At 41.5% G+C, this 16,869-nt stretch overlaps 1 protein-coding gene across 2 annotated transcripts; it reads left to right on the top strand.

Annotated features, from left to right (window-relative positions):
* Positions 1-45: 45 nt before the first annotated feature.
* Positions 46-16,491, top strand: LOC128831335 (serpin B6-like). Of its 2 annotated transcripts, none has more exons than XM_054017645.1 (7): positions 46-147; positions 6,492-6,669; positions 9,299-9,436; positions 10,760-10,877; positions 11,114-11,256; positions 15,036-15,203; positions 15,936-16,491. In XM_054017645.1, exons 2-7 carry the CDS (start codon positions 6,502-6,504, stop codon positions 16,338-16,340), a joined length of 1,140 nt encoding a protein of 379 aa, XP_053873620.1. In that variant the 5' UTR covers positions 46-147; positions 6,492-6,501; the 3' UTR covers positions 16,341-16,491. The 2 variants fall into 2 exon arrangements, with proteins under 2 accessions (XP_053873620.1, XP_053873621.1); XM_054017646.1 differs by lacking the exon at positions 46-147 and adding an exon at positions 186-407.
* Positions 16,492-16,869: the final 378 nt, after the last annotated feature.

The raw sequence follows: 16,869 nt of genomic DNA, 5'->3' as shown, positions 1-16,869 counted from the left end.
GATCCCGGGGCTCAGCGGCGCTAACACAAGCCCGAGGCCGCCTCCCCGTTGCCCAGCGCCACCGGAGCCGCTTCAGCGACCTGCGCGCCCGGCTCCCCGCAGCAGCCGCCGCCCGATTCCGCACCGGTCCCGCAGCACCGCCCCTGGGTCAGTCCCGGCCTGGCGCCGTCTGTCCGGGGCCGCCTGCGTGTGGGGCGGGTCCTGCCGCGCTCGCTGCCTCGGGCGCTAGAAACCCCGAGCCGGGGGCGGGGAGCGGGGCTGCGACTTGGGTTTAGTTTCCAGCCCGGGGCTCAGGGCCGCTCGGTTCTGGCGGGCTGGAGGAGACGCTGGGAGCCGGAGTCCGCCCCGGGCATCGGCCGCACGGTTGGTTCAAGCAGCCGAGGGCGGGGGGGTCTCGCTGGTGTCCGGTGAGTTTGTGTCTCTTGCAGTGACCGCTCCTGCTCCGGGCGCTGGGACAGTTTGTGCAGTGGGGGGCTGAGAGCCAGGAACCGAACTGTAAACCCGGAGTGTGATGGAAACACCGCAAGCCCTGGGGTGCGGCACCCTGTGCTCCTGCTGGGATGGGCGGGAGTGGGGGGCAGGTCTGCCTGGGGGGGAGAGGGGAGGAGTCAGGCTCCTAAGAGACCAGACACCTGAACCTTGAATCCACAAGTCACAATAGGTGTCTCAGGTCCTTTCCCTGCCTGAAGAAGGTGGCTCAGCCTGTGGTTTCCTCCTCCCAGTAAGACCAGGTGGAGGAGGAACCCTGTGATTCTGTGCATCTTGCCCTGGGTTTTGCAGTGTCCGCCAAGGACCCTCTCCTGGTTCCCTTGCCGGAGGGGTAAGACAGAGCTGGTGGGTGTGGTACATGCAGCACAGGATGCTGGTACTTGGGATTTATTAGATCCGTTACGCGTACAAGGGTCCGGCCTTGGCTGCTGACTCTTGTGGGAGAGGCTCAGGCGATGGGAGGTGCCTGGAACTGCCATTTACTGAGCCACTAAAACAGGGCACTTGTCTCTAAATGACTGCCCTAGAGCGCTGGATTGAAGAAGGCAATAAAGCTTGCAATGAACATACCACGATTATTTTCATAAGCTCTGTACAGTGGCATAAATCCGCACTACCCATGACAGAACTGAGCCTGAAGATTTTACAATTTGCTGCAAGGCCCGCATGTTGTTTTGGCTGTATTTCAATAAGTATATAATGTAGCCCAATTAGTCTCATGATATAAGAGAGACGAGGTGGGTGAGGTAATAGCTTTTATTAGACCAACTTCTGTTGGTGAGAGAGACAAGCTTTCCAGCTATACAGAGCTCTTCAATACCTTTCCGAGACCTGAAGAAGTTTGAAAACTTGTCTGTCTGACCAACAGACGTTGCTCCAATAAAAGCTATTGCCTTCCCCACCTTGTCTCTCTAATAAGTCTATAAAACAGACAGTACAAACTCATGGAAGGTTAGACTGTGCACCTGAATTACGTTTTAATTGAAATGTTGGGATTAATTTTTTCTTACTCATTGCTTGTATTATGCTCATTCTGGGTTCCTCACTTTCTTTTTCTCCTTTTTTGGATAGAGCTAACTGTATTTCTGAAGGTATGTGACATTGTGGTCACCAGATAGCCTTATGTATTATTTCAGTGTAAAACAAGCCTTTTATTTTTGAGGGCTTGGGGGGTGGGGATAGCCACTTCTGGGTACACACTTTAGGCCCCATCCTCAAACAAACCCCACATAAAGGCCCACTCACTAGTGCATGGAGTCCTACCAGGCTGCAGAGGTCCAGACATGCAGACTTGCTGTAAGATTGTGGCCTTAGTTTTTAAGATAACTGTATATCTGCACAAACATTACAACTTGTTAAATACTGCTTTTGCCTTGGCTCCCATTACACTCCCACACAGGGGGAAATAGATATAGATATGCATACACAATTTTTTTTAGATGAATTTTTAAAACTCAAAACTATTCACAGTATTCAGAGAGTAGAGAGATTTTTGACATTCATTTGACAAAAACTAATCAGTTGGTTGGCTTGTAGATGTCACATTTGGAGTGGGCCTTAAGGAAGGATTTAAATATGGGGATTGAAGTTGCTGTGCAGACTAGCTCAAGAGGGTGTTTCATGTATGGGAGAAGTGCCAACATGGAGAGAAGATATTTGGTAGTAGGGGTTCTTTAATCTAGCAGACAGAGGCATAATGAGATCCTATAGCTGGAAGGTGAAGCCTCACAAAATCAAATGGAGGGTAAAGTGCAAATTTTTAACAGGGAGGATAATTAATCATTGGAATAATTTATCAAAAGACTTGATGGCTACTCAGTCACTTCACATTTTTAAATTAAGAGATGCTGTAGTTCAACCACAAGTTATGGGGTTGATGTTGTCCTAGTGAGCATGTGTGAAGTATCTTCACATGCTCATAAGGAGAGTGAACTCTTAGGGTTATGCAGATGGTCATGAGAGACCATTATGATCCTTAAAATGTGAGTCCTGTACAAATTTGATGTTTGCTAGCATTGGTAGAGTGGAGGGAATGGGGCAGTTTAGGCATGGGGGGGGAAGGGGGTGTTGGAATGAACAGCCAAAGAAGGTAGAACAGTTGCGCAGGGCCTTGAAGTCAAGAACAAGAAGCTTGAACGTAATGCAGTTTGGAAGGGGAGCAAGCCCTTTGATAAACAAATCCCTCACATCTCATTTCCCATTCCCACTCCATAACTTTTTGTTTGATTCAACTGGATTTCTTGACTAGGTATACGTTAAATACAGTATTTAAACGGATGGAGAACCTGATACGCACTGCTACCTGACACATGCGCTGGATGCACTGTGATGAACTATAGGAAATGAAGTGCTCTATTAGCATTATAGCCTCTTAATATCTCTGATAGTTTTTAAATGCAATATCAATTCTAAAAAAGGTAGCCCTTATTCTCATGTATATGCAGGTTAGCAGTTATCAAATACAGTTGATTTTTCCCCCTACTCTTGACTTTTTTCCCTATTTCAACTTCAGTAACTAGAGGAGAAATACGCTGCAAATTTGCAAGACTGTAAAGCTTGTGGTAGCTGTCAGGATTGCAGGATTGTTTCTTACTTGGACTGTGTTGACCATAGATCTAGAAATTTTTCTAAATTCCAAAAGAATTGTCTGTTTTGGTATGGAAACTCGCATTGTAATGCAGGGAGTTACCCTACACAGCACAGAGCAAAGGGGAAATACGAGAAATGCCATTGTATGAGATCCCAGAAGTTTATTCCCTCTGACGTGTAGCAGTTTATACCATTACACATACAGACTCCACTGTTTGGTAAACTAAAAAAGCAGCTCCAGTATCATGGTCATGAAAGGAATCTGATTAGCTAGGCCTAATAGTAGGGGCTGTGATATACATAGACCTGTATACTTTAAAAATAATTGTTTAGGTGTTCGCTGGATGGAATCAAAACTGAAAGCCTTGTCATAAAAATAATCTTTAAATAGCATTTTCTTTTATTTCAAAATTCTGGTACTACTGGGTTATCCCTTTCTGACAGCTGAGAGGAGGAAGATGTGGAGTTACTTGTCTTAGACCACAGAAAAAGTCCATGTCAGAACCAGGAATAGAGCTCCTGATTCCCAGTCTTCTGCTTGGATTGCTGGAACAATAAAACTTTTAGATGAAACTAAATTGAAAATCTGCTGTGTTACAATAGTTCAGTTGGCTAGCATTTGTTTTTGTTTGTGTGTGTATCTATTAGGATTTTTGCTACTGCAGTTGTAATATACAATGTGGTTGGAGTGTGTTTTCCAGTAAGATGACTACAAAGACTTGCTTGAGTAAACTTAACTGCATTCTGTGCAGGGCAATTTTTTTTATTTTTTGTAAGCCCCACAAAGTAACAGCACTAAATATTATCCTTAATCCAGTGTTGTAGAGTAAATGCCCTTCTTATTGATTGAGCTCTGATAATTTTCAGAGTACACCTCAATTATCTAAAGATCAATCAAATAATGTAGTGTAGAAAATCCATTCTGGTTAATCTCAAATTTAAATTTTAGTTAATAATTCTCAGTGAAACAGAAGAAAAATCTCCAACTAAACGTTTTTCTCTTTGTGAGTGCTGGAGGGCAGTGGAGACTGCTGCTCTTATTTCTGATTTAAATGCAGTTCTTTTACACTCTTTCCTGAGTTTGACAAAGCCTCTGTCTTGAGTCAGTTACAGTAACGTACAATATCAGACAAATATACTTGACAGTTTGGCAGGTATGTTGAATAATGCCTCGGTTAACAGCAAAGCTGACAGCAAGCATTTTTCTTAGGTTGAAACAAGAAGTTAGTAGGATGTGTTTTTTTTCCCCCCCTCTATTTATGTTAGGGATGGTAAGTCAGGAAAATGAATTTGGTGTAGGATTGTTTTGTAGCAATAAACATACCAATGTTAGTTGCTGCCTTAGGATAAAAGATTTGAGACTTTTGAAGTTTTTGTTACTGGCTGAGATCATAAAATGGCTGTAAATTCTTATCTGTAGTTAATTCACTATTATCATCTCAACTGCTCATGTTGTAGATGGCTGGATCTGTAACCTCAGGTTAACATTTAACCCTCCCCCACTTCCTCCAGGTGGACTGTTTGTACTTATTTTCTAACAACCTCAGAAGTGCAAGTGTTTACCTGTGTGTGTGGTGTAAAATTCATAGATTCTCTGTGGATTCTTTTTTAAATTCAGTCTAAGCTTTACCGTGCACAAGTCTCTCATGTTCCAGGGGTACTTAGGGTAACCAAACATGGACTGAATCAGACTTCGAGTTTCTGGTAACACTGCAACAGGAACCAATTTGTAATCTCTGGATGTCATAATGACCAACAGTAATTCCTCTCCCCTCTTTTTTTTTTTTTTTTTTTTTTTTAAGAATCAGTGGGGCATGTCCCCTCTGTCATCTTTTTTCCAGACTAAATAAACTCAGTTTTTTTAATCTTTCCTCATAGGTCATGTTTCCTAGACCTTTAATTGTTTTTATTCCTCTTCTCTGGACTCTCTCCAATTTGTCCACACCTTTCCTGAAATGTGGTGCCCAGATTGGGAGCTTTCCAGTAATTTCTTTATGCACAAGTGTATTTACAATGAGGAACTACCGGGCGGTAGCATAAAAAATAAAGCCATTACGTTATGGAGATTAGTAAAGAGACTGCGATGTAGACTCCTTTTCACTGGCTATTGGACCAAGATAACCAAATTAACTTCATATAAGCTACAGAACAGACATCAGATGCCAACACAGTCTTCGTTTTATTACTAGTATGTATTCTTGGATGGGCACATATATTTACTACTCATCTTCATTAGACTTTCTTTAATCCTAAAGGTTCTGTCATATTACAATGTGAATTAAGGATAATACTCTTCTTAAAATCCTCTTGTCATGATTTCGGACCGTCTCCCAGTTGGTTGAATGAGAAATGCTGGAAGCAGAATTTCCTGTTGGTCACTGACAGACAGGAATAGATGGGCTGAGAGTATAAAACAAAACCAGTGCTGAACAATTGCCCTCTAATTGAGGTGTCAGGAATGGAAGAGGAAAGGAAGTTAAAAATGACTGAAACAAAAGAAAGGGATGAAACATTTAAAGAGAGAAGATTACAATAAAGAGCTCTCGTCTTACCTGTGTTTCCCTCACCATCACAACCTCCTACTGTGCCCATTATATTTTCCTGTTTCTCTTCCCATTTTGCCTCAATCTCCCTATCTCTGCAGAAGTGGCACTTCAACCCTCTTAGAATATATAGCCACAAGATCCACTCTCCATAACTCTGCTGTGAAATAGAAGACAAGCACTATCCTAGTGGGCTAGAAAGCAGCGGGAAGTAATATGTGGATTTACCACTAATGAGTGAATAAGGCAGGTGTTTATAGAACTTTTCACCCAAAATCAGTTTTTAGTTGACTAAGAAAATTACCAACCCAGATCATAAAGTACATGTAGTGAATATTTTACACCAGAGAACCTAATATAAATTCAAATAATTATGTACTACAGGTTGGATTAAAGTAAATTTGAGGCATTAAGTATTGCACAACTGTGACTTAAACAATGTGCCTCCAATAATGACCATTACATATAAAACAAATTCAACATCTGCTCATACATTTGGATCACCCGTATAAATATGAAATATAAATTGTATTCATGTGGCTAGACAGTTCTGTAAGCTAGGTATTGAATTCCTGAAACAGCGTATAATGTTATTGAAAATCAACATGAATATTACAAAAATTGCAAAGTTTTCCAATTCTCTAAGTTTGTCCCACTTGTTATCTGAAGGCTTTTATATAAACTCAGAACACATGGTCCTTAAACTTATTTGACATTGTGCAATATCCTGAGGTGGTGTAAAAACAGTGTAGTTCCACTGACTTCAATGGAGTTATGGTGCTTTATACCAGCTGAGAATGTGGCACATTAAATACTCATTACATTTTAAATCTGTATCATGTGAACTTTGCTTTGTGTTTTATCTTACAGATTCTGAACCATGGATAACCTCAATAAAGCAAACACCACCTTTGCACTCAACCTATTCAAAAAGCTGAGTGAAAATGCCAATACACAGAACTTATTCTTTTCTCCTTTGAGTATCTCCTCTGCTTTGTCCATGGTTTTTTTGGGTGCAAAAGGTAACACTGCAGCCCAGATGGCAAAGGTATGTCTGGATAAATTTGAATGACTTAACACAACTTTGCTGTAGACGCTGAACCACAGATCTCTATTGTATGTTCTGTACCTATGGGAAAACTCCCATTATCATCCAGGTATGCCTGAGAGTAGAATTTTGGTGGCACCATACAGCTGAGGTGCCTTGAAAAAGAGAGAGCTGTCTAGCTGCCTCAAGAGTTAGAAAAGAATTTCTTCAATTACATTCTCTGGGATTAATATCAGATTATACTAGTCACCTAAATATGTGTTAATAACATAGCCAGGAGCATTTTCTTAAAATCAGGCCCCCTTTAAGGTGTCAAGTTGGGCAACCAAAAAAATCACTAGTCACTTTTGAAAATGTAGGCCTAGTTCATTTAAACTCTTAATGCCAACTCCTGTTCCAGTGAGCACTCAGAACCTCTAGAGAGAAAGAGGGCCTACGGAAGAAGTATGGAGCCCTGAGGTCCCACTGAAAGGTCAAGCAAAGACCTAAGAGGAGACCCAGGAGACAGTCACAAATGCGAAGGGAGAACAAGATTTAGAAAAGGAGAGTGATCAATAGTGGCAAAATTGGCAGGAGTCAGGGAAGATGAGGATGGAGTTGAGGCCCTGAGATCTGTCTGCAAAGGACGACTTCTGTGTTGCAGTTACATACCCGTTTAGCTTCTCTTAGCTTGTGGGTTTTTAGTGTAGTCTGCTTGGTTTCCTGGGGTGAGAATTACAAATTTCAAAACTAGATTTATAGCTGTCCACTTAGAGCCTTGTACAATATTTGGCTTAGGGGAGGAGAAGAGTTGTCTAAACTTGCAGCTTCAACAATAAAATGGGGTGGAGTTGAAACTAATTCCTTATAATCTGTAAGGACGTTTAGAATTGGGATGTATATGTCTTTTGTTTAGAATGATTTAACTACCATACTAGCAAACGTTGCTAAAAATTACATGTACTAGTGGGTGCGAACATTCTCTTGTTGTGTGTCCGTAAAATCTCTTGCTCAAAATATCAACCAGTACAACAGCTCTGCAATTGTTATGGAATTCATATTATGGCATTTTTAGCAGTTATTACTTGGAAGCAAACCCAACATTTGGGAGGTAGTATTTTTGTAAAAATTCAATCTTTTTAGTGTCACTTTAACTCAAACCGAGGATGAATTTTAAGCTTTGATACTAGGGTTATTTATTTAAACTACAATGTTTATTTAAACATTGAGACAAATTCTGCTGCTGCATTGGTGTAAAACTGGAGTACCTATTAGATTTCAATGGAATTGTATCAGATTTACATCTATGTAAATGAAAGCAAAGTTTGGCTTGATCTTGATTTTCAAAATGTTGACCTACGAGATGTGACATCAGTGAATTTAGCCCAGAGACTTACCGTGGGTCTCCCGCAGAGTTATCTCTGACTGCATTTGGTTGAATTGGGCCTGTTGGTTTCTATGAGGACAGTGCCTTCGATAAGCTGCCAGTCTCCCCTGTTGTCTGTTTGGACTTCTGGGAAACCTCTGGGGTTTTGGGCTATTTTTGTCACTTTGGGCATTTGCCAGCCCACATGCATTGAAGCACTGCAGAGCTAACGTTTTCCCTTAGAAAGGGCTTTTTAGGGTGTCTTACTTCACTACAGTGTTTCATACTAGAAAAGCCATTCTTGATCTCTATTAAATAAATCTTGCTCATATTAAAGCAATGACTAATGTACTGGAGCACTAGGTCATTCCATAACATTTCTTCTTTTCACTAACGTTTAAGCTGAAATAAGAACCAGATCTGTTCCTGAATATATTCCCAAGAGAACCTATGCTAACTATTGTACTATCAGGTGCTTCATCTGAGTGAAGAAGAAGAAGAAAAAGAATGGGAAATGGAACAATGCAAACATGCGATGATGCAACAAAAATCCATTATGGAAGGCAAAATGGAGACCCTGTTGCAAAGGCAGCACCATCCTATGGGTGTGCTTGAATTGAAGGCATAGTTCCAAAACATTGCTGGAAGCTTTGGGGAAAGGGATACCGTCAACATAAATCATACCTTTTGTCTGAATTTTTTTTTTTTAACCGCTTAGTGTTGCAAGTAACAGTTAAGATGAGGGGAAAATTAGGGATATTTCCCCCAGTTTGTATACTTATGCATTTGACAGCACTTTGTGTTTCTTGAAGAGAGACATTTTCCCTGTTTGTCAGGCTCTTTCACACAATGAAACAAATTAAAAGAAAGTAACGATAAACCTACAAAAATCGACATGGGGAGATAGAGAACTATAGGACCGGAAGCTACTTTAAATTCATGTTTTGAAACTGAGTAGATTTCAAGTTGATGGTTTTCCTTTAAACTCTCCAGAACTGTTCATTTTATGTGCCCTAAAGCTAGAATGGAGTGAGGGGTCTCTTCAAAACAGTTATGTTTATTTCCATGGTAAAATGTTTTATCATGAAATTTCCCTCTTCTAACCAGCACAATGAGCTCCAAATGTGTTGTGTAATGGGAAATCCTTTTCCTTTTAGGGCTGCCTTGGGTGTTCAGGCTGCAACTTTCATCTCTAAGCTGCTGAAAGGCATTGTACTAACCTGTCCGAAAGCACGTTTCAGCACATGTGGGTCATGCTGAGTGTATTCCTGTCTCTTTCTATAGGTGCTTTCTTTGGACAAAGCTGAAGAGATTCACAATGGATACCAGTCACTTATTTCTGAAATTAACAAACCAGGCACTAATTATGTGCTTAGGATTGCCAACCGGCTCTATGGGGAAAAGACGTTTAAATTTCTTGCAGTAAGTCAAACATTCAGTTTGTTTTTGTGTTATAACACATTTGCTACGTTTCCATTTCTGAGTGCAAATAAAGGTGTTGGCTTTAATCTACAGGCACTATGTAGTTCAGAATCTGACTAACCAAAGCCAGTCTCCTTGTAAAATCCATTAATTTGCTCAGCTGATTGTACGACAGTCCCTAGCTCTGAACGCTAGAGAACTGGAGCGGAGTGCTGTCAATGGAAGATCCATCAAACCCCAACTCTTCAGCATTCCATTAATCACTCAGGCATTTTTGGCCGGGAGCTAAGATTTTAAGTATTTCTTTCAGATGCTTGGCTAGGATGGCAGGGACAGGGAGGGAAATGGGCATCGTTGTGTGATGTTTTTAGGGGTTCCCCCCCCCTTAAATTGGACAATGCATTCAAAGGACACAGCAAGGGGCACATAATTATTTTTTTTTAAATCAGACAGAAGAGCGATTAGAAATTCTCCAAAGACTTAGCTGAGAGTAACAGATACTATTGTGTACAGTTTCCTTTTAAAATGTATCCAAAAAGCATACCACTGATTTTCACCTTACTCTTTCTGATACCCTTCCTTCATCTCCAAAAATTAAGAGGTAGCTGAAAGTCTCTCGAGTTCTAGACTCTAAAAAACAAACTTACATTTTCAGTATGGCAATCGGCCTTACCCTCCCCAATCTATAGTAATTTTATTACTAAAAGGGATTGCCAGCATAAATTGGCTCACATCAAGAGCTCCTCTTCTCAATTAAAGTTAACCACTCTGATTAAATGTTTAAACTTGGCATCTTTGGCATTTTGTCCACAAAATACAAGATTCCAAAATACAAACTGGAGATACAGCATGATTTTGATCTAACCACATAATTACTGACCTATTGATATTTGCACAGCAGGCCTTTTATAAGGCTGAAGAGCAGGTTATTATGGTCCACATATACTATAGAAAAAAAATATAGAAATAACCCCCTTGAGATTTCACTTCTGAACTAGATCATGTTTGGGTTACTCTGGGAGGGTTACAAAAAACTTTATCTAGAGACCAATTTACTAAGCCTTGTACTCTCAAACCGAAGCAAATTGATTGCATCACTTTCACCATGCAGTCTTGTTGATCTGTCAGTAAGCCAGCTGCTTGGACTAAGAATGTAATAAATAAAAAATAAAATGCTCAGCTTGAAAAGAAGTGACGACAAGTTGGTGTTAAGACTGACTCTGAAGGGGTGGAGGAAGAAGAGGTAGATTCTACGACTGAGTCTTCTACAACTGCACGCCAGAAAAATATATTGTTAAGACATCCTCCTTTTGTTTGTCCTAGACATTTATAGACTCCTGCCAGAAATTCTACCATGCAGAGCTAGAACAACTTGACTTCTCTAGAGCTGCAGAAGATTCCAGAAAACATATAAATGCCTGGGTAGAAGAAAAAACTGAAGGTGAGTAGCTTGCAGAGTTCCACAGTGTTTTTCTAAACAGCCAAAGTCTGCTTAAAAAGCATATGGCCATAGGAAAGATATAATAAGGGAGGGAGGGGAAAAACAGAACTGAATCCTTCAGATTAAAATGTAGTTCTTGTCTTGTGCAGCAGGTAGAGGATACTGTTGTTAATAACACAACTAGGTAAATGGGTGTGTATCAGCTAAAAACTATTCTTCCTTAATGTGTCCTAAAGGTAAAATCCAGAATCTGTTGGCTCAGGGTGTTATTGATTCAATGGCCAGACTAGTCTTGGTGAATGCCGTCTACTTCAAAGGCAACTGGGCGACCCAATTCAACAAAGATCGCACAGTGAAAGGGGAATTTAAAATTAACAAGGTATGAAGTAGGAAAATGACACTAACTTTGTACTGCTTTTCACCCAGAGAAAACAAGAAATGCTTTTAATCAGGATTGCCCTAAGTACACTTTACCTCAACCCTCTATTCTATCCTATCCCATCCCATCCCCTCAACACAACCCCTTTGGTTAGTTTATTGTAAACATATTTGAAACTACATTTTCAATTAAATACATTAACTTAGATGTATCCCTTGTTTCCTTCTTTTGCTTTCTGCTGCACCTCTCACTGTATCTTTTCAGTGTTGGAGGGAGGTAGCCTTGAACATAAAATTTTAACATGGAAGGGAAGAACGTGGATAAACGAGTGTCGGACTCCATAAATTGGGACCTGTAAATTGTTCAGTGGTTAGAGAACTTGGAAGTCATTTAACCTCCCTGTCCTCTAACATGCTGCAGTTTTGTGTGCAGAACTACCACAGAATTATGGTTACTTACAGAAACTGGTTCCCTCTGCTTCAGTTTTTATCCAGTGATAAAATTGGAACATGAATAATACTCAAGTACCTCATGTCTTGTAAGGTTGGATTTGTAAAATATGTGGCGATGGCTAATTCTCCTCACATCAGTGTAAATCAGGAGTAACTCCACTGCAGTCACTGGAGCTAAAACAGCTATACTTAGACTGTAAGGTTGTCGGAGCAGGGTTGGTCTTCTTGCTAGCACAGTGTGGTCCTGGTCCATGACTGGTATTCCAAGGGGTACAATCAGTGGTGAGCTGGAGCCGGTTTGCGTGAACCAGTTGTTAAATTTAGAAGCCGTTTCAGAGCCGGTTGTTAAAGTGGTGGGCAAACTCCGGCCCACCTGAGCTCCAGGCGGGGGAGCCTCCCCCACCTTCCCCCCTCTCGCAGAGTCTGGCGCCAGCACTGTGGACCGCTCCTGGGCAGCTCTGCAGCTCCTGCCGCTTTGAGTGGCATGGTAAGGGGGTGGAGCTGCGAGCTCCAGCAGGCTGTGGGGCATTAATACACGCTGCCCTGAGCAGCACGGTAAGGGGGCCGGGCCAGGGCTGGGAGGAGGGGTTGGATAAGGGGCAGGGAGCGATTGGAGGGGGCAGAGGTTCTGGGGGGGCAGTCGGGATGGAGAACGGGGGGGCGGGGGTTGGATAGGCGTGGAAGTTCCAGGGGTCTGTCGGGGTGGTGGTGGATGGGATTGGGGCAGTCGGGACAGGGAGAGGGGTGAGTTGGGTAGGGAGTGGAGCCCCGGGGGGCAGTTAGGGTGGGGGGTCTCGGGCTTGTACTCTCGCGTGGCGCTTAATAACCGGTTCCCTACTGGGTCAGCGGCGGCACTTAGGCAGTGGGTCGTTCACTCGCTCCAGGTCTTCCGCGGCACTCCAGGAGCAAATGAAGGATGTGCCGCCGAAGATCCAGTAGGGAACCGGTTATTAACATTCTGGCAGCTAATCACTGGGTACAATAGTATAAAAAAGAAGTGAGAAGAATTGGGTCCTTATTGTCTACAGGCAGAAGGGAACATGTGTGCATTCAGATGCTTTTACACATGGAACGCTTCAGTTTACAGCAAGCTTTGAACAAAACAACATCACTTTTGTTTTAAAATGGATTCCACCATTAAATTGATATACAAATTAGATCAGGTTCCTTTTTTTAGCTACTCACATCAGTGTTCAAATCTCCTCATCTTAAAGTGCATCCACTCTACCCCAAGGCATAATACAGTCCGATTGTGGCGATAGGTCAACCCTTCTTCTTGGAGAAGCTCATCCATCCTCATGAGGCTGTCTACAAATAGCACAAACAGGGACTGGTAAGGTGACTCTGAAGAGCTCAGTCCATTTGCATACCAAGAAACTGAATGAAATGTGAACCACACTGTGTGACTTGTACCATCCCTTCCTGGATGGTGAAAGACATTCAGGAGTGCCTGGAAGCCCTATTATCTCTTAACATCATCTTTTAGAGAGAGAATTTTATCGACCAGCCTAACACATGTTGTCAGGCCAGCACTCCAGAAGCCATGAGTGGAAACCACAGACTTTACTAATTACTGCTTGGGGTTCTAACTTCCTTCCCATTTGTGAATAACGTAATAAAAATGTAAGTGGATACACCTACTGACCATCTGCATAGTGGTCCTCCCCAAAGCTGGGCTTCGGATCTTGATAGGTAACAGACAGTACAAGTAGTGGTGATGGATGACCTGCTCTTGTCCATAGATAAGAGACGCATATATTCACACTCCTTAGATCTCTCTGAAGCATTTGATAGAATGCTATTGCCCTGCCTTAGACCTACTGGGGAGTTGGTGCCAATCTTTCATACCAGGCCATTCCTAGAAAGAGCCCTAACTTGTGGAAGTTGCTTTGTTTTCCCTTTTCTTTGGGGGTGGGCGGGAAATCAGTATTATGCTGACTTGCCATTGAATACAGGGTCATATTAAGGTTTTGACCCTAATCTTCAAAGCTGTCTATGAAACTGGCCTGAGCTACTCGAGGACTGTGTTTTCTTCATGACAGGGAATAAAGCTTTTAAAAGAATTCATTACGAACTACAGAACTGTCAGTCACAAAAACTTGAGTGGAAGATGGCAGATGACCACAACTATGGAATTCACTTTATAAGGCATAGGAATGCCCACAAATCTCAGTGCTTCCAGAACAAACTGTAAAAATCACTCTTATCTTCAGCCTGCTTATGCTGATTAGTCATAAAGAACTGTCAGAAATGGAGTTCAGATAAGCATGCAGAAATCCAGATGCTACCTGAGCTTTTCGGTTCCTCTATGGTGTCAACCATGAACACTCCCAACAGCCTTTCCAGCACACTAATATCCACTTTTTCTACTAATAGCCACTCTATTTAATCTACTCACAGGATCACTGTTTGTTTTTGCTGCCTGCTCCTTTCTTAAGACCCGGCAAGATCCTTAAGAAAATCTGGCTTTGTGCCCCTGTCCACTCAACCTTTCCTTTTCTGTATTAACAGACAATAGCAATGCTGGCCATATTTGTCATTTAGCATTCAGAGGTTTGAAATCTCCTGCCTACTAACCTTTTAGATGGAAGCTTTGGAAAAGTTGGATTAATGGCCTTAAAGTTTCAGGCTAATTCTTATTTTCTCATCTTGTTACTCATCTTGAATGATAAGAAAATAATGAAAAAGCCTCACTAGCTTGTGCTCCATAAGAAAAATGATAGGAGATAGGTAGGATTTCAAAATGGTCATTTCAAACCATTAGTGGCTTTATAATTTTAGGATTTAATTATTTTAATAGCATCACTAAAATATTTGACATTTCTTTTGAGATTATATTCCAGGGACCGGTAGCCTAAAAATAACAAAATATTTAAGCTGAAGATGTTCCCTGTCCATTTGAAGCAAAGATTAAAATATGTCGGTAAATTAACAGGCTTGAATCCAGGTATGAAACTCCTTAGGCACAGAGGTCCAGTGTTTTAACAATTTTGTTGATAGGAAGCCACACACTAAGCAACTAATATACATGTGGTTTTCTCAGAATAAATCTCAAAGGACTGGGCATTACAAATGGGAAAAGCCTGATAGAATTTTGGTTCATTCCCTGTCACCCCCAAAGGGCAGTGGTAGGACCCTTCCCTACAATATGTTCTAGTGCTCTGTCCAGCCTAGTTTCAGATTTCCCATGTGATTTGAATCCCAGTTCTTCTGGTTTAGTACCAACATGCTGGGTCTGTAGTACTTGTTGACATTGAGATATATATATATATATATATGTGTGTGTGTGTGTTGTGTTTTTTTTGTTTGTTTTTGTTTTCTTTAAAGAATGAGACCAAACCAGTGCAGATGATGTTCAAGAAAGCTAAATTTAACATGAGCTACATAGTAGACTTTCAGACCAAAATCCTTGACCTCCCTTATGTTGATAAGGAGACTAGTATGATCATCCTGCTTCCTGATAAAATCCAAGATAATTCCACTGGCCTGGAACAGGTAAGCCATTTGTACTGAATAAAAAACTCAAATCCTGCCAGAGAAGAGCATTTGACTAAATCTCAATTAGATCTGTGAATTCAAGTCCCAAGCTCTGAACTCACCAGTATTAGCACAGGGTGGGAGAGCTGAGGAGGCGTTACATCTGTCCCCAAGAGATGGGAATACCATGGGTCACTGTCAAGTAAGCCCAGCTCTCTCTGATGTCTAGAGAAATGTTAAGTTGTGAAAGGAGAGACTTCTTGACCAGAGGAGGGGTCACCGGGGATTGGGATGAAGCCAGAACATAGTGACAGATTGAAGACTATCCTAGAGAGCTCCATTCAAGAACTACTGATTTCCTTTCTGTGCTATATTGTTACTGGGCTGGCAAGGGACAGCGAAATAGTAATGCCTCTCCCACAGTAGTCACCTCTGCAAAGTACACTTCATTACTAATGACAACATGCAATAGCATTAACTTGTCACTATGAAAAATGGGCTTGTGACGGTATTTGCATATTGCACAGTGGGACTCCTATCCTAATTAGAGGGCCTTTTGACTGTACTGATATAAGAACGTATCTGAATGCCATTTATTGTTTGTTAGTCTTCTGATTACAGCAGTAGCATTCACTCCAGATCAGGGGAGCTTGCTAATCCCTACTGTGTAAACACACACAGTGGGCATTGTTTCATTAGTTTAAATTCCTGGCTTTTCTTCCTCTTTAATTTTGACCTTTTTTCTTGTAGCTGGAAAGAGAACTTACCTATGAGAAATTTATAGAGTGGATAAATCCAGAAATGATGGACTATCCTGAAGTGGAGGTGTGTTTACCCAGATTTAAGTTGGAGCAAGCTTATGATCTGAAGCCTGTTCTGAAGAGCATGGGAATGGCTGATGCATTTGACGGAAACAAGGTGGATTTATCTGGAATGTCAGGCAGCAATGACCTAGTTCTGTCTGAGGTTGTTCACAAGTCCTTTGTGGAGGTAAACGAAGAAGGCACGGAGGCAGCAGCTGCTACTGCAGCAGTGATCACTATGCGATGTGCACTGATTGTACCACGGTTCACTGCTGACCATCCTTTCCTCTTCTTTATCCGGCACAACAAAACTGGCAACATTCTGTTCTATGGCAGATTTTGTTCCCCCTAAAAAGAAAAATTGCAGCCATTAACACAGTAAAGTTATTTCCATTTTACTATCTTGGGATTTTTTTTTTCCACTCTAAGCAACAAGCTTTGTATAGATGCTGTACGTTACATGGTGCAACCCTAAACACCCTTCTCTCTTGTGCCTGAAACAGCTTTTTGTAGTCAACTGTCATTGGGGAATAATTGAGCAAGTACTTATTCAAGACAAGGAATGAAGTCAACTCCACTGAAGTCAGTGGTAAAACTTATTGACTTCAGTGGGGTCAGAATTTCACTCTGCATGTGTCTTATCACTAGTTAACCCGGGTTATACTAATATTTTTAACACTTGTGAAATAGGACAGACCTTTCTACCTATAGCAAAGATTAGAATAAAAAGCTTCCAGGACACATACAGAAACTTAAATGCGAGAGCTCTCATATTTGTATCCTAATGTAACAAACCATGAAGGCAATATGTAACTCAGCAGTTTGTATATCTTTTTTGCTTAGACTGATGATGCTATAAACTGTCCAGCCATAGTGGCTTT

The sequence above is a fragment of the Malaclemys terrapin genome, chromosome 2 (genome assembly GCF_027887155.1).
Source record: "Malaclemys terrapin pileata isolate rMalTer1 chromosome 2, rMalTer1.hap1, whole genome shotgun sequence".
Classification (NCBI taxonomy): domain Eukaryota; kingdom Metazoa; phylum Chordata; order Testudines; family Emydidae; genus Malaclemys; species Malaclemys terrapin.
This window is presented reverse-complemented; position numbering and strand designations above follow the sequence as displayed.